We start from the raw sequence: 18,243 nt of genomic DNA on the forward strand, positions 1-18,243 counted from the left end.
GGGGAATCATCATATGTGGAACTTCCGTTTTGGCCACTGTCTAGCCTTGCATGCAGACCATCAACTAAATAACAAAGCTTCTTTATGGTTTGTAACGTTACATACTGCAGTCCTGCCACAAGCTGATGTCACGGCACGCCCTGAACACCTCACATAGTTAATATCTTCCAACTTTCAATCAGAGGGAGGTCAAGAAAGGCCAAGTTGTAGCCTGTATCTTTAGTTTTCCTTCTATTATATAGAGAAGTAACATGTGTAGAATGCACCAGGGTTAAAGCAACACAGACACAATGTCACACAGTACACATGCACATTATTGAGCACACAGCACTACGCAGTATGTGCTCTGCATTGTATCTCACTCCAAAGGTTGGCCTCCATACAATCAGAGCTGATTAAGCACAGAAACAGCAATCTAATTATGCATGTCAGAGAATTAAATGTTTTTGATCCCTGAAGGATTGTATACAAAACAGTCTGGAATAGATTTCAAACCAACTCAGTAATGTCTCAAAGCTGAATTTGGAGTAGTATCGCAGACGCGTTCGGCTTTGCATAGTAAATGGATATTTGTAAGCGAATCGGAGCATATGCTTCACATTTTTGCGTGGAAAAATGTTGTTTGCATATGATGGGGAGGAAAAAAGCACAATTTGCTCCAAAACAAGGAAGTCAAGGTTTGTGAAATACTTGTCATGCTTCCTTTTGCTATTTATTTAACGTCACACATATACAGTTTTCCAGAAATACTCGCTCTTGATGAGTCATTCCTGAAATTATCCCTCTCGAATGATAACTCCCAGGCTGGTTTGTTGAATCCCGATTGCCAAGATTTTTAACAAAAGCATTAAACACGGAAAAAATGACACAGATGTTGATCATAGAAGTTGGCAGCGTCACTCCTTTCACAAACAGAAATGTTTTTGAGACTACCAGTGAGGCAAACAAATGAGTTTCTGTCAGGAACAGGGTTTTTTATTTTTTTTACCGCTGCGCTCGCTGTATATCAACTTGGAACCTTTTCTGACGGAGGAAACTGGATTCACCACAATTTACAGTGCCTATAAATATTGTCATCATTGCCAAGAAGAAGGATTAAAGCAAGCAGTCTCGCCCACTTTAATGCTCAGTAAAGTTTGTGAATCATCCGTCTTGTAGGACACATACTAACCTCACAGCACCACCTGAGAATATGTAATAAAAAATAAGCTTGACTTTATCTTAGAGTCTCCTGAGATTCCTGGGCTTTGTGTTGCAGTCTTTAAACATTGTCATGTAAAAAAATAGGATTGCACTCACTGCCACAGTTACAATATTTATTGATCCTTATGTTGTAGATATGAAATCTGGGTGTTGACTTGGATTATCTGCCTTTTTGTCCCTCCAGAGGTTGAGAAGGACCTGGCCAAGCTGGCAGAAGTAGGGAAGATGACCACCCGGAGCTCCAACAATCCGCACAGTAGTCTGCTTCACACCCCTCTGCGCCACAGAACACTCCCCGACACGCTCCCTCTCACCAGCCTGCTCTCCAGACCCCAGTCTCCAGTTGGCAGCCTCTCAGGCAAGCCCTGCAGCGTAGGCCTCCCTCTGCTCAGCCCCAAGCCCACCTCGCTAGTCATGGGTCGGACTCAATCTCCCAGCAACCCCGGGAGCAGGACTCAAACTCCCAGAACGCCCAGCAGGCCCCTGACCCCGAATAGTTTACTGACACGCTCCACCTTTAACCCTGGATCTCATAAAGAGGTGACCTTCAGAAGGTCACGGAGCCGCCCTGTGACGCCCACATGTCAGCCCACACATCCCCGACCGCTGCTCACCCCTCCTGGACTAAGCACTACAGACAGCCTTGGTGCCAGCCTACGGGCCTATCTGTCTGAGGTGAGACCCTAATATGAGAAATATATGTTTAGTTTCCAAAACACCTTTGCTGCTCACTGCTCAGAGGTCATTAAAACAATATTCCATGACAAGGTTTCCCAATACAGGTAATATTTTTTGCAACACAGAGACAACTAGCAGGGCCTTTAATTTTGTAATGATCAATCTCGTGAGTGTCAGTGCTGTCAGTGTCACTGTAAAGGAATAGTTTGGCAGTCAGAGGATGATTAGCTGGCCTTAGCTTGGCATAAAGACTGAAAACAGGGGAATAGCTACCCTGGCTCATGGCAGCTTTTAGCCAGAGAGTGAAATTCATATAATTCCTTTTATTGAGACATTATCTTTCATGGCCATGGTGTTGACTCAAATTCTACAGATCACATTTGAGTTATTTCTCACATTTGTCAAGCAATGAAATAGATCAAGAACAGCACAGTGTGTAAAACAGAGTTAAATTGTCATAAACTCTGGTTTAAGGGCTTGAAAATCGCTCTAATTTTATTGTAATTTTTTCGTATGTTGAGACTGAACTTGAGTGTCAAATCGGCTCAGTGCCCGAGTAAAGCTGGCTGTAGAACATGAGCGCCTTTACACAGATTATGACTGAGAGCACCAGAACACACAATGTCACACATGTGCAGACCCTCGCAAACACTCACACACGCTTCGTGTGGGGTTTAGCAGAGAGTCATGGAGGTCCGTACAGTAGGATGTCATTTTACTGTGGAAAAATGAGTCTGGCATAAAAGGCGAATTTTCAGTGGGGATTTCTTTCTTATATTCCTTTCATGATTTACTTAACAGCAGCGCTGTTAAATACGAGACCTTTTTGAAGGCTTTATTAATGGTGGGCAGGAATTTTGCAGTTCCTCTGTATACTCTTTGACAGTTATGCTAGTTGACACCTACTGAGATTATCCAAAACACCCAGTGCACCCAGTCAGCTTTTATTGAGGCCACCTGGTCCCATGTAGACGGACTGGGAGGCCTGCTTAGAGATTTAAAGGAATACTTCACCCCCCAAATGATAATTCAATTACGCTGAAATCAGGAAGAAAACAGTTTTTGTTGCATGCCTCCACGATTAAGAATCCAAAAACAGAGAAAATTCTTGATGAATTGGAGTAAAATGAGGCCATGTTTATTAACAGCAGAACTATTTCAAAACATCCGTTTACAAACTTGCACTTTTTGGCTGTAGGTGAGACTGTTTATGCGGGCGGAAGTTTTTAAATAGTGGTTTCAGCAAAAATGCATGTGTTTAGAAAGTACCGAGCAAATTACTGGATAAATGAGACTTGAATTCGACTGCACGAGTTGTGTGAGTTTGTGAACACATGTTTTAATATAATTTTGCTGTTGTGAAACGCGGTTGCATCTGACTTCAGTTCCTCAAGAATTTTCTCTGTTTTCGGATTCTTTGTTGACCATAGAGGCATGTGAGAAAAACCAAGTTTTCTTGTACAAGTGAAAACAGGGTGAGTCATTGATTACAATCAATTATTTGGGGGATGAAGTATTCCTATAAGGAATCCTAAACCTTTTTGAATACTGAATGTTTAAAAAAATATGTACAGTATACGCTTGTGATCTTGTTTTTCTTGACAACTACTCCTTTGATTACTTGTGTGATCATTTACAGGTTTGAAGCTCTATCATTTTAGCACTGAAAGCTAGGAAGACATAACAGTCTTCTAGGTAGCATGGGAGTTTTGCCCTGAGAACTTTCAGTATGTAAGATGATTGTTTGTAGGGCTACCACTAACGATTATTTTCATTGTCGACTGATGTGTCGATTATTTCTTTGATTAGTCAACAAATCATTTTATCGAAAAATGTGTTAAAATGTTGAAAAATGTCAGTCTGTCTCTCCCAAACCCCAAAATGATGTCATCTAATGTCTTGTTTCGTACTCATGCCAAAGGGTTTTAGTTCACCGTCGTGGGAGAGTGTGTAAAGCTGCCAATATTTGAACGTAAGAAGCTGTAATAAGAGTATTTTGGGGTACTTTTATAGTACTTTTCTATAGAAAATGACTCAAACCGATTAGTTGACTGCTGAAATAGTCACCGATTATTTTAATAGTCGATTAGTCATCGATTAGTCGACTAATCGTTGCAGCCCTAATTGTTTGTGTCTCAGGTTTTGACATCTTTGGTTTAAAGTGAAATGAAGAATTGTAAGTACCTTTTCTTTGACCCGCTGCTCATTTTCATGGGGTCATTACCGCTTTTCACATCACACCACTGAAGCTTTAAACAGGAAGAGGAAGACGTATGAATGTGAAGACAAAATTACTTCAGATTTGATGTTTGAAATCTAAAACTGCTAAATGAGATCTTGCAGCTGGACTCATTACATATTCCTGTACATGTTTTCCTTTCATTCACAACAAGACCTTGAGTAAGACACCTACAGTCTAGAGACTAACAGATGGATACATTAACAGACCGATTGACAGAATGATTAATATTCTCTTTTCCCAGCTGTGTTTTCTATCTCCATTTCCCTCTGTCTGTTATCACCGCTGACTATGAGTTAACACAGTCTTCCATCATCTATGTTCTGCTCTATTTTTCCACATCAGGATGAGTTTTACCAGCAGTTACAGGCCATCCGACAGCCTTGGCATATTCCCAGTGACACAGACAGTGACATCCTGGAGCCTCCTGAGCAGGATAAGAGTGAGTGACCTATCTGTCTCTTCTGTCAGTCTTTTTTAAACCCTACATTAGATTGTTTATCCGTTCCTCAGACAGGTTTCCATCACAGGAGAGTTTGCTGGGAGGTTCTCGGAGCCTCTGAGTTGAATCCACAGTTCACACATTTGACAAATTGCAGCTCTAATCTTTTTACCTTCCCGCAGTTTTTTCTTCCTAAGACGTGAGGCTCATTTCATTACTGTAATGTCACTTTACCACAGCGGGTAGCTAATGCATTTACGTAGCTATAGATCTATTAAAAAGGGAAGATTAATGTGAAAGTACTTCTTGTAAAATTTTGAGATGGAGCAAAAAGGCTGACACGTGAGAATTTCCATATTTCACAGCTGGGTGAAATCCTCAGGGGTTTCATAGGGGGGGAACACTGTCATGTAGAATTTCCTTTCTGGCCTCTTGTAAGAGATATATCTCTATCAAGATCCAGTTGATAGACACGAACAATTCTTGCTCGAAAGTCATGAAGCAAGTCATAGTAGTGGTCTGGCCGGGATACAGTGCAGCATATTACTCTGGCTTTGAACATGACAGAATTAGATCAGACCTCCTTGGATGTTCTGGAGCATAAATCACATGAATGTATGAGGCAGTATGGTCTGATTGGCAGGGGCTTGTAGTTCTCAATTCACTGAGGTCCACTAAAAAAATGTCAAATTTATGCCTGTTTAACATTGGTTAGCATATGGTGAAACTTCTCTGAACCTCTGAGATGTTTGTACGGATTTATATAGTGGCTGGACTAAATGAAATTAATTATGTAAACATTACATATTTCTCTAGAACAAGCAGTTTTAGGGCCTGCTGTGTGGGGCATGAGGATGTTTGACAGAACAAACAGGACTTTGAGAATTCAGCTCGTCTAAGGCCAAGTCCACACGTACAGAGGTATATTTGGAAACATAGTTTTTCTCTGCGTTTTGTTTATTTCTCCCCATGCAGATTGTTTTAGGTCACTGAAAGCAAACATTCTGAATATCTCTCCAGGGTGAAGTTTTTCAGAAACTCTGTCACAGAGATATGCCCTTTTACTAAGCCCAGCCCCTTTGTGATGGTCTGACAAGCTGTCAGAATAAGCGTGGAGCCCACATTGTAACTAACTGCACTCCCTGAAGAAATACTATCATATTTTTGGGAAAATGAAAGAGTGATTCCAGAGAGAAGCAGACAGAGGGGTCTACAGTCTGTGTTTGAAGGATATATCCAGGATGTCAAACTGACTCAGCAGCAACAACAGGTTAAAAAGACAAAGATAGTTAGAAGCTAAAGCCGAACTATAGGCTACAGATCACAGTGTAAAAGTGAACCACCACATCACTGCTGATCACCACACAAGACAATGAATATAAAGGGAAACCTAGCTGATATTGAACCAGCTGTGTGGCATCACAGTGTGTGCAGATGAGGGATGAAATCAAACAACGTTCATCTGCACACACTGTGATGACACACAGCTGGTTGAATATCAGCAAGGTTTCCCTGCTTCCCTTCACTGGTTCCTGTACAGCAGGGTTGGTCTTTGTTTCACTGTTATAATCCTTAAAAAGCAAAAGCAGCATGTGTATACATTCAGGAGGCTATATCTTCAGTAGCTAGCTAGCTAACCCTACACTTTTCAGGGTTTGACTTTGGTTTTGGAACAGGGAAGAAACGTATATCTTTTTCCAACCTCTCCAGGTAACGAGTATCATTAATACACGATGTGCCCCAGGCACAACATTTAGCTCCAAATCCACAGAACCAGCCTGAAAATGAAGGAAATCTGAAACGACTGCATTAGAGTCAATGGAGCAGAGCTGTGTTGTTGTCGGACCCTGGTCTGAGCCGGCCCGATGCTACGTTATGATTGGCCAGTCTGCATGTAGGGGGCGGGACTTAGTGAAGGATCAATTGAGTTTTTGGTTTATAACATCACAGTGTGCACCGTTATTTCACAGAGGTGTCACAATTGAGGCAATGATCCATGACAGAATACAATAAATGTAATGAACACCAAACTGAGTTTACTCCCCCAGCAACATATTTCCATTCTGAATTTGAAAAAATGAGTGCGTTTACATGGACATGAGTAACCTGTTTATGATTGGGTTTTTTGGAGTATCCCAGTTATGTGTTAGAGCATGTGAACACCATATTCTGTTTATGAGAAACCTGAATATGCTAGCTTGAGTACTCTGAAAGAATTCAGGATGTATACAGGGAATATCATATCCTGAAAATGATCGTAACCGGGCTTAGCCTCATAAACAGGTTATTCTTGTCCATGTAACCACCCACATGTTTAGGTCTCCAGTGAAGGGAACCTGTATGAGGAAAAGGTCATCTTCCTAATACTGTTTAGACTGCAAAGTGGGAGTGGATGTGAGAGAGTGAGTCAAACTATTACAAATATTGACCCCTAGGATGTTACCCAAGTCAGATTTAGGAGTAAAATGTGGGAATTGTTGGTGAGTGTTTCACACAAAGGAGCAAACTTAAAAATATCTAAAAGATGCAAAATTGGTAGATTGAATTTTTGAGAGAGTTGTGAGAAAGATCCATACACACCTTCAATATATCATTAGAGTCCTTGTTGCCTTGAGCCCTTTTTCTATACCATCCTCTTTTTAAAAAATCCTCATCTAAGGAGAGACAGTATAAAGGATTTTTGACTAAAGGTGAGAGAATCAAGAGAGACTGTAGACCAAACTGTCCTCCAAATGGAGCCCAAAGCTGAAGAGAATGATTCAAGATACGGTTTAAACTTGTCCGAGCAGACGCTAGAGGAAAACAGTAGGATGAAATAGCAAAGAGGCAGGCTGATTTACAAGATGCTTCCTCTATTACAGCCTCAACAGAATTCCAGTCCATAATGGCCCTGAAACAAATGAAGAAGACTATGGATGTTGGCTGACCTGTTATATATCTGAAAATGAGGGAGCACTAAGCCACCATATTTTATGATTTTGAAGAAAAGCCTTTGATTCTAGCAGGGTGGTTATTCCAAGTAAATGATGGGACATGTTGATCAAATAGCCTGAAAAAGGATTTGGGAAAAAAAATGGGATTCTTAAAGTTAAGTAGAAGCAGTAGGGACAACCATCTGCTAAAGTCTTGACTTGATCTAGGAGAGAAGAGAAATTTAGGGTGAACAGGTCATTCATTTGTTTGAAGATTTTAACTCCTAAATATCTAAAATGATCAGCAGTTCTCTTAAATGAGGCCACATTTTGTAAAGTTGCACATGTGGCTATATTGGTACTGATTCTAACTTTGCTAACAGGACTTTTTATATGTTTACACAAATGTACAGTTTCTCTTCCACGTATGAGTTCACTGCTCCAGGTAGCCTTCAGGTGATGGCTTTTTTCAGGCTTCTGTTTGGCCAACATCTTCTTCTTCTTCTTTTTCATCTTTGTGTGGCTTTAAGGTTACGGTTATGTTGTCACCTGTTGGTATGGCATGCTTCTGGCAGCACTCAGTGGTGTTTTTGCATTTTCATTTGGGCATTCAGTGCTTGTGTGGATGGGATTTTTTTTAAAACTAAGAAGAGAAAACTCCTGTTGTCAGAAATGACAGTGTGAGTGTAGACTAGGCCTTAGTCTTATGAATAGAGGAACATCTGTTGCTATGGCAGCACTAACAGAAAACCCATAACCTTGTTAAAATCAGCATGTTTTACGCCCTGGGAGCGGGAATGTGCTCAGCAAATTTCAAGATTAGAATTACCAGATCATTGTGAGATAATGGTAGGCAAAGTTGATGCTTGTAACGGAAATCCCCCACACAGTACAAGTGGTAATGCAAACAGAAATGTTGGCCTGGTAAAAAGGTGACAAATTGAACAAAAACATGATGATGAATCCACTTGGAACAATAAAAGTCCACTTTTATTTCTATGGAAAGCGAGCCATTGGTTATTGAGATATCTTTTGGACCTGAGCATTTGTCAAAGAGAAATTCTGACCCTATTACTCAAATTCATGCTAATCTGTCTGGTAGTTGTCCAGTTGCTCTGGACCAATGTGTTTGATCGACAGACAGATCAACAGCCAAACCAGCAGACTAACAAACTGACTGCTGTTGCCGTGTTGAAATCCCACCACTACTGGGGTAAAAAATGGCAGCCCTGATGTTAATTACGACCAAGTCCAAAGATGCAATGACTTAAATGTTCTCAAATTAACTTCGACCTGTTTTCTCAATAAACAAAACATCAGCATCCGCTACTCAAACTGAAAATCAAGTGCACGTGGGACTTAAAAAGGCGGTTTTCATTGACGTTATGACACAAGAATTCCAGTCAAACAAAAGATCAAGCAGGCAAATGGTTGTCACATGGAAATATAACCCTTCTGACAAGTTCCTCTGGAGGGTCATTGCTTTGCCAAATGTGTATCTTGCAAAATAAATGGATAAATTTTCCTAATAGCCCCTGGGGTCCTGCTCTAAGTCTTGGCAGTGGTAATGGCATGTTGAGAAAGGATATGAGCCACACATTGAATTAGAGAAGGCTCAGGCGCAGGGAGAGAGAGACTGACAGGGAAAAAGAGACCCAACAGCCACAAGACGTGACAAAGCACTTTTTGGCGTGAGAGAGGGCCCACAGGACTGTTCGCTGAAATCTGGTTTGTACAGTATGTCCTTGTGTGTGTGTGTGCATGTGTATAAGTATGTGCATTTAACGTGTGAGTGATTGTATTAGTCAGGGTAAGACTTTAAAATTGTTTTCAGAGAGTGATTTTGCCCTCTTAATCTTTTCAGGGGTAATTTTTTGACCCATGAAATAATGGAGTTGAATTGCATCCTGGCAAACGAACACTCAATTTGTACCACTGAGATTTTTTTTTGTTAAATTTTAATCTCCAAACAAAGGAACAGAGCAATAATCCTCGACTACCTACAAGTATTCCACGCTTCTCAAAAGGTGAAGAAAAACAAAGTGTCCTGCTTTCACAGCCATTTCATGAATTTGAAAAAGCATTTCAAACACGAGTATGGACATGTGTGAGAGTTTGAGTCTGTCCACGTACCTGTATGCGCATGCGTGTCCATGAATATGAGTCTTGCTTCATTAGCGCGGTGACACCCTCTTCCCAGTATCACAGCACATGTGTCTGAGCTGGTGCCAAGAGTATGGTGAGAGCTAAATAATGGGGGAAAAATCCATAGCTATTTCCTGTTATTCTACAAACTTCCACAATGGGACAACCACACACGCCACAATGGAGATGAAAGGAGTCTGTCCTCTTCCCCCACTCCTAACCCCGCTGTCCGTTTTGGGTGTGGCTCAGCACATGAATGAATTCAACATAGACGTGTACAGTGGAAATAAATCAGTGTGTTACAGTATACACACCTGTCAGGATTGCTTACAGAATGCGATATTCACAGTGTTTAAAGATAGTTTGTATTATTAACCTACTGATAATCACAATCACTTGTTGCAGAAGCATAAGTGATGTTGAAACTGGTGGCCATGTTGACCATTTCATCAGTCGCCGTCTTTAAAAAACTGAAAAATGCCAGGGATTAGCCTCAGTTGTGACAAAAATATAACTCTGCAACTGACATAGTAGAGAGCTGCTTTCTTGCCGATAGTTATATGACAAAATACTCTATAAAAAGATACCCACATAAGTGTGCTGGTTTGGTTGCCTACATGTAAACAGTCTGTTTGGACTGGAGAGAGAAAGAAATGCAATCTCAGATGCAATCTCAGAACCCATTGTCTGTTGTCTGACACTTTAGCTGACATTTAGCTTTTCAATAGCGTTTTTCTAATCTATGTCTGCAGTTTATTCAGCCATACATTGATTTTCCATAACAGCTTATCCTGTTAGGGGTTGCGGGGGAACTGGAGCCTATCTCAGCTGACATTTGGCGAGAGGCAGGGTGCACCCTGGACCGGTCGCCAGACTATCACAGGGCTGACACATAAAAACAGACAACAATTCACACTCACATTGACACCTACGGGCAATTTAGAGTCATTTCTTTGGAGTGTGGGAGGAAGCTGGAGTACCCAGAGAAACATGCAAACTTTGCACAGAACCAGGTTTGAACCAGGAATTCTCGTGCTTGTGGGGTGACAGTGCTAACCACTGAACCACCGTGACGCTCTCTATCTGCAGTCATATGCAGGTATCTGTTTATAGAGATTAGCTGTTGATGTTGAAACTGTCTCAAGATGCTAATCGAATTGTAAAAAGGCGGCTGGCGCACTGAAAAGGGAATCTTGGCCCAGACATGCACCGGCTACACTGGATCTCCCGAAATATTGGCCATTGCCCCCCGAGGCCCCCCGAGGGACCACTTTTCAAACTGGAAATGGCGGCCGAGGACTGTGCGACTGTGAATGTCGCTGCATTGTACAAATACATATGTTTTTTGCACTAAGCACCACTATACTGTTGTCGGATATAAGCCAGCAGTATGTTTATTGGGTTAATTTAGCAGTCTGTAATGATTTGGTAACGTGAATGCTAATGCTAGTTTGCCAACTAGCTAATTTGCGATTGTCATTTCCGATAAGTGCACAACGGCCGTGTTTGGTTTGAGACAACACTACCCTGTCGAAATTCGCACACTACGTGAATAAGTACATAGTGCACATAGTATACTACATAGAAGTGTACTAACAGAAGTATGTGATTTGAGATCCAGTGATACATACTCTTGGATATAAAGCCACAGCTTGTTAGCCTAGATTTGAAAAAGAGTCAGACTAGCTTTTTCATCTCGTCTAGTCTTTGTACCACGCTAGGCTAACTGGCTGCTGGATATGGCTTTATATTTGACAGAAAGATACAGTATGAGTGTTTGTCATATAACTTTTAGCAAGACAGTGAGTATGTTTAAAGGACAACTTCGGTATTTTTCAACCTGGGCTCTATTTCCCCATGTGTATGTGTGCGTATGATTCATGGGTACAACTTGTTCTAAAATTGGTTCAGTATTGAGGCGCGAAACGAGCTAAAACGGCAATGGGGGCAAATGTGTCCCGTATAAAAGTGTTTTTTTTCGCCACTGACTGGTTCAGATTGCCAGTGCTATCTCTGTAGATAGCATATTGTAGCGGCCCTGGGGCAGTGGTGAGTGTGAATGAGTGGAGTCAACTGTCAGTCAGTGTTGGAGCAGAGAGGCGGAGGGCGGCCCCGCTTGGTACTGTAAGTGAGTATGTGTGTGTGAAGTGTGTGTGAAATAGAGGTTGAAAAATACCAAAGTTGTCCTTTAATTCCCTAAATATGGAACTTAAACTCCTGACGAGTGATCATGCTGCCCTACATGACACATTTTCTGTCTTTATTTTTCCACAGGCGGAGCACGAGATGCCAATAAGAGATCTGTGTTTTCAGGTGAGAACTTGAACACTTAGAGGCTGCACAGCATCAAATCAAAAGGAGACAGCCTCACCTCCGAATGTGATGTTTTGTTTGGGTCACCAGAAACCAATTTTGCTATTGTAAGCCACTGCCTTAAGTTTAGAGAGCCTCAGTGTCTGTCAATGACCTCATTTGTAGAGCCACAACATGCTACCCAAATAACTACCAATGGGTGACTTACTGCCGAAGCCTCCACCTTCATTTATGGTCCATTCAATTACCGTCACAGGCTAAATGGAGGGCACAGTGGCTCTGAAATGTGATTGGTGGAGGCCGGCCATGTGTGGAGACAGGAACGCTGTTGCCCAGTTCCATTAAGTCACTTGGGTTCTGAGTTTACACGCAGCAGACAGCGTCAACTCTCAGCGTCAACATTTGGGAGAAAGAGAAAGTCTGTCTGGTTTGAGGTTGTCTGCGGTTCTCCTTCTTGTGGCTCAGGAGGTGCCCACAGTTCCCAGTGTCAGTGTGCCAGTCTGGAGGGAGATCTGAGAGCAGGCTGCTGCTGCTTGGCTATCAGAGAGGCCAGAGCATCGCCACGGCAACCAAACTCAAAGCTCGCTGCTTAAGTCACCCCAATCACTGCTCTCCCAGAACTTATTGTGAAATATGGTTGTTGGAACGCACACTGGGCAGCGGCAGGCCTCATTTTCCACCTCATGTTTGTGTATGACATGTTTAAATATTAAATAGCTGTTTCACAGTAATTGCCCCAGTTATTATTCTTATTAGCGGTTAAATGTGTCTGATTTTAGTTTCTAGGAGACTGATGTTTTTGTCTTTCATTTTTCACAGGCCTATAGTGACGAAGACCAGAGACATTGATCCAATCAAACTATTATGCAAACCACTGGACATTTTCAATATGTCTACAGAGACGATTATTTTTATAATTCATATGAATGGGGAAAAAGAAGATTGTATACTTTTTTCACAGATATTTCATAGACATTGTACTGTAACTGTATGATAAAATGTCAAAAAATATTACTTCAGAATATGGAATATAACATTTATTTTTGTTTGCTCTATAGCATGCTATTGAACTTCCACGTGGAGTCCAGCAACAGATGCATTTTGTTGTTGACAGACTCTTTTTCTAGGCCTAGTGCATCATCACATTGTGAGGGCAGCACACCCATGTTAAGAAGGAGTTTATTGATATGCACTGTTAAAAGATGTAGTGTTATGGAGGGAGTACAAGGAATGCTGTTATATTAATTAAAATGATTTGGTGCACATGTCCCCATTCTTTATATGTTTTGGGCTTCCTTTTGTTTTCACATTGTTATGAATTTCAACATGCAAACGCTAGAGGAGGAGACCAATTCATTTCTTTCATTGTCCTCCCGTCTCATTAAAAAAAAGCACACTGAAGTCATTACGTAAACAACTAAAGCTGTTACAACACAGTCTCGCTTTAATCCAGTCTTTCCCAGATACATGATCCATCTAACTGTGTGTCTCTCACACGTTCTGTGGTGCTGACGGAGACACACAGATCTGTCCTGACCATGACTACATTGCTCCTGTGTGTTTGCCTGGGCACGTGTTGGTTAAACTGTGGTCGTCTGAGTGTTACACACAGACGACGTCGGCTTCAGAGACACACACCATGGACACACCCTCCAGCCTGACACAGTCTGATCTGAGCATTTGAACCCTACTGAGTTTTGCGGTATGGTATGCCCGACTTTTCAGTCTGTCTCTCGGGATGTGGTCTACAAACTACTTCTCTGTCTCATTTCATTGACGGTGATTCCTGTAAAAGGATGTGTGAGAAGACTAATCACTTAAAACCCCATCCTGTAAAACATGGTATGCGGATTAATGTCCCACGTTTTTCAGACCCGTCATGTGCTTGTTGGAAAGGGATGTGGTTTTGAAAGATCTGTGGAAGAATTTAAGGACATGGCATTATGGAGTCACAGTGGTGCCTCGATCTAATCATCGTATCACTTTAAACAATATTTTCCTGTCAGAAAAGGGAAATACAATTTTCACATTTCGTATTCCATTTTCGCACCGTTGGACGGGGGTTGGGAGTGTGATTGCCATCTGTTCTGATTACCAGCGCACTAACTGCATTTATACTATCAATATTTTCTCTTGAGTTCATATGTCTCCTCAAGTCTTTCATTTATGTCAGCAAAAAATCAAGACATGAGGAGTCCTGGAATAAGGAGAGACAGTTTGTGAAATGAAGACTTAAATTATTGCCACAGATGTCACACAAAGACAGCGCTCTGATGCTTTCCCCCCTCTCTGTGTATCTTTGAATGTCTCACTATGTCACAACGTATAAAGATGAAATGGTGGGACCATAACGGATATCTCTCCTCACCGCAACTTGCACAGTATCGTATATCAAATTATAGCCATATGACTTCTTAATGATTGGTACCAATATGAAGGCTTATTTTATGCTGCTCATATATAATCATTTAGCTCAAACTACATATATCTTTATCAGTCACATATGTCATGTTGCTGTGAATCAGCCAGATCGGGTTTCATAATATTAGTACCATCCCTCTGGAGTCTGCAGGAAGAAACCTCCAATATCTTCTGAAAGTATGTTTACTGTGCAGGCTTTATACACCAGGCCCGTTCAAAGCAACTGCGAGGGCCACCCAGGAACAGCGGCAGACATCACTGTACTTAGAGGGAGATCCGGACCACCATCAATGGTCAGCAGACTGACCCAGGTCTTAATTTACAACTGAACAGACTGGGATTTATCCTGACGTACAGCACAAATAAATCTATGGTGGAAGAAAGGTATGCTTTGAAGGCATTTAAAGTTTTTATCATTCACTGCTTGGAATGAAAAAGCCAGTTTTTTTTTCTCTGACTATAACATTAAGAAAAGCACAAAAAGCTAGTACTTTAAACAACACTATGTGTAATTATGGAAAAGCTCCACATTAAAACCCTTTTCTGTGAGGACTCCTCTGCAGAAACACCCGAGGAGGTTTGTGGGGCTGTTTTTTCATGGTAATTTAAAACATAATCAACAATCTGGATTTTGTTTTCTGTGTTCATGGAAGCGAACTCCCTGTTCTCACACGGCTAATGAGATCAGCCTCCACTGTTCTTTGGCTGTTAACTTATTCAAGTCTGTCATCAGCATGGACGTTTGAGTGTTGCTCTGTGCTGTTTCAATGAAGTCAAGGCAGTTGTGCTCCGCTAAAGAAGCTCACTTTGTATCACAAAATACGCAGTACTAAACATTCATAGGTGCTGCAAAAGCCAAAATAAACAGTATAAGACTCCTTGTCATTGTTTAAAGCACTGGTTCCCAACTGGTGGGTCCTGATCTATTCTGAATGGACTGCAAGTGACTTGTGAATTTGTCAAGTTTCTAAAAAACGCACTTTATTTTGAAGTATTGTGAATTTCCAGCACAGAGCTTTTATTCTGAAGTGCCATTTCCTGCTGTAGAGTGAGTGACCAACAGGCAGCTGCTTGACAGAGACAGCAAACTACCTCAACGACATGGCCAAATGAAAGTATGACGCTGATATATTAAACTGTGTGGACCTTGAATTAATGCTTAAGAAGAAATCTGGATCCAGTGGCTGGACCAGTTAGGAACCACTGGTTTAGAGAACAGATCCTGACACAACTGCACCATTGGAACAATCAGTATAAGATTACTCCAATCTTGAGCATATATTTAGTTAACCCCACTGTGTTTGGAGTTCAGCTGACAATTAATATGAAATATCATAGAAAAGAAAGAACACTGGCTGCTGATTTTAATCCAATACATAATGCCTAAAATACCACGAAAACTAATGTTGGGTGACAGAGGATGTGCTGCCATTGCCACACTATCAAAGCTTCATATGATTTGTGGTTGTTGATTGCTAACAAAATACTCACTTACAATTTCTCAATCACTATGTGGTCAACTTGAGCCGTAATGGGTGTATTAGAACAGACAAGAACTAAAGCTAAGAAGATATTTCTGAATGCCCGAGCATGGTAAGTTTTGCAGCTGTTTATTTTACAATGTAGTGCCCAAAAATCTTTCTTGGTCAATGGGAGCCATAGCCACCCTGATACAATCACTGAACCTGCCTCCACGAAAATAAGTGGAGGCCTCTGTGTGGTGTTTTTAAACTTAAGAAGGCTTGTTCCCAGTACATGTTTTGTTTCTCACAGTCAATGTACTTCTTCAAATAAAAGCTCTATATTTGTCTCTGTAAGGGAAAGGACAACCAGCCCATTTGAAGAACAATGAGTCATCTTACACATGTGCATATATATACAGATACATAACACATTAAAACAGGATTGTTATGACACTCAATTGTCACACATCAGATAATTAGAAATATTAACTGTTAAAAAAGAAATCAAGGTGCATCAAAACAGGATTCTTTAACCTTCATATTGACATTGAACTAGCCTTTCCACTACAAAAGCAGAATAGAATTTCTAATAATTCAGTTATGGCTTATGGTTTTGGTCTGCCACCCCAAGATTTGCAGTGGCCCCATCTGACCACCACTATGAATTTTATTGGAGGCGCCACTTATTCCTACACTGGACTGGTATGATGTGCAATACTGATTGCAGTCACTACATCAAAATCATAGCACAGCCCAGCACTGGGAGCTTATCTGTAGCAAATGGGCAGAACTGGGGGTTTATGTATGGTCTTGTAGTTTTGAATTTTCAACAATAAACCTCTTATCTTTTATCTATTTTATGTACAGTACTTATAATTTATAGTCTGTGTGTCTATGTGTTTATTACTTTAACTAGCTGTGTTTCATGTCCATCAAAGCCTCAAAAGTGCTCCAACAATCAGTCATGTTTTATTATGATTAAAAGTAACAGAGCCTGGATGATGTAACTTCTCCTCCCTCCCTTTGGTTCAATTATCATGTGATCATCATTTTTACATGTGACTTCTGCAGAGAGAATTAATCTCAAGTCAGAGAGAGAAAAAACAGAGAGCACAGGTTGTTTAATAAAACTTGCTGCTGTTCTGAAGACATTTCCAGATTTCACCAAGACAGTCCAGCTGTAATGACAATATTCCATCTGCTGCATTATAAGAAATGAATTTAACAAGTGTCAGAAGTTGCATTCACAGTAATGTAACTATTTTAATTAATTCATCAAAGTAATGTGACTTTTTGCATTTGATTTCTTTTTGAATAATTGTCTTACAAACATTTTAAATTGGACAATAAAGAGGAAAAGCCGCTCAAATGCACTCAAATTTGTGGCTTTGCTGACCCATGTTGTTTGTAGAAGATTACAGTTACATTTATTTTGTGATTTAATCACGTAACTCTATTACAAGTAACTAGTCAGCCTACTCTCCAGTACTCATAGAAACTCAAAAAGTATGGCTTCATCATCATCATCATCATCATCATGTTCTTCTTCTTCTTATAATATTAATAATGACATCTGACATTTTCATAGTTGTTTCATAGGTGGTGAACTAGGCCTACATGTAATTAAACTGGTAGTTTAACTACATCTTGCAATAGTTTGCTGGTAGTTCATCTACAGTCATGTTCAAGTAGTGATTCAAGTAGTTTTTCTGCATTTTTTGTGTAGTTACCTACAGAGACTACAAACACTTTTTGGCTATAAAAGTAAAGGAATTATTTTCTATTTTAATTTTACCATTGTTTTTCAACTGTAATTGAACCCTCCCATGACCACATGTGCTCATTAGTATTAATGGTTAACTAAATAAGCCTGCCTGGCACAATAACTCCACCTCGACTCTATGGTTTCAAGAAGGTAGGTGTGTGACTGATGGACATTGTGTACAAAATCAAAGTTGACATTCCTGCACTCTCCCATTAATAGTGGGCTATTTTATTTTATTTTATTTTATTTTTGGTTCAGGCAAGACCTGTAAACAAGTGGACACTTTTTGCAATAAACTCAATTAAGAAGCTTTTTTTTTGCTGGCATATGACTTTTTGTATCATATTTAGTTATAATTTCATATCACATGTACACATTGTATTTACAAAGTAATTGGCTTACTTTTTCTAAGTAGCTTTTGTTAACCAAACTAGATTTCTCCCAAGGGTATGGCTGTAGTTCAGCTTGCACAGCAAAGTAGCCTCCCCAGTACTGCTTATAAGTACATTACATGTAGCCTACACTAAAAAAAAAATTGCATCAGGTTCAATCCATACAGTTATCTTAAATAAAGCTAGTTATACAACTTGATAAAAAAGACAAAAAAACAACAAACAAAAACTATATAATGAGGGTATCAATGAAATTACAATTTTAATGGA

At 40.4% G+C, this 18,243-nt stretch overlaps 1 protein-coding gene across 2 annotated transcripts in view; it reads left to right on the forward strand.

Annotated features, from left to right (window-relative positions):
- The window catches only part of c20h8orf34 (chromosome 20 C8orf34 homolog), an 86,166-nt gene extending 72,965 nt beyond the window's left edge, over positions 1 to 13,201 (forward strand). For both annotated transcript variants that reach the window (XM_078162721.1, XM_033638138.2), the window contains exons 12-15: positions 1,388 to 1,878; positions 4,466 to 4,562; positions 11,894 to 11,932; positions 12,752 to 13,201. In XM_078162721.1, coding sequence (XP_078018847.1) covers positions 1,388 to 1,878; positions 4,466 to 4,562; positions 11,894 to 11,932; positions 12,752 to 12,759 — 635 coding nt within the window. In that variant the 3' untranslated portion in view covers positions 12,760 to 13,201. The remainder of the gene's footprint in view (positions 1 to 1,387; positions 1,879 to 4,465; positions 4,563 to 11,893; positions 11,933 to 12,751) is intronic.
- Positions 13,202 to 18,243: the final 5,042 nt, after the last annotated feature.

The sequence above is a fragment of the Epinephelus lanceolatus genome, chromosome 20 (assembly GCF_041903045.1).
Source record: "Epinephelus lanceolatus isolate andai-2023 chromosome 20, ASM4190304v1, whole genome shotgun sequence".
NCBI classification, from domain to species: Eukaryota; Metazoa; Chordata; class Actinopteri; order Perciformes; family Serranidae; genus Epinephelus; species Epinephelus lanceolatus.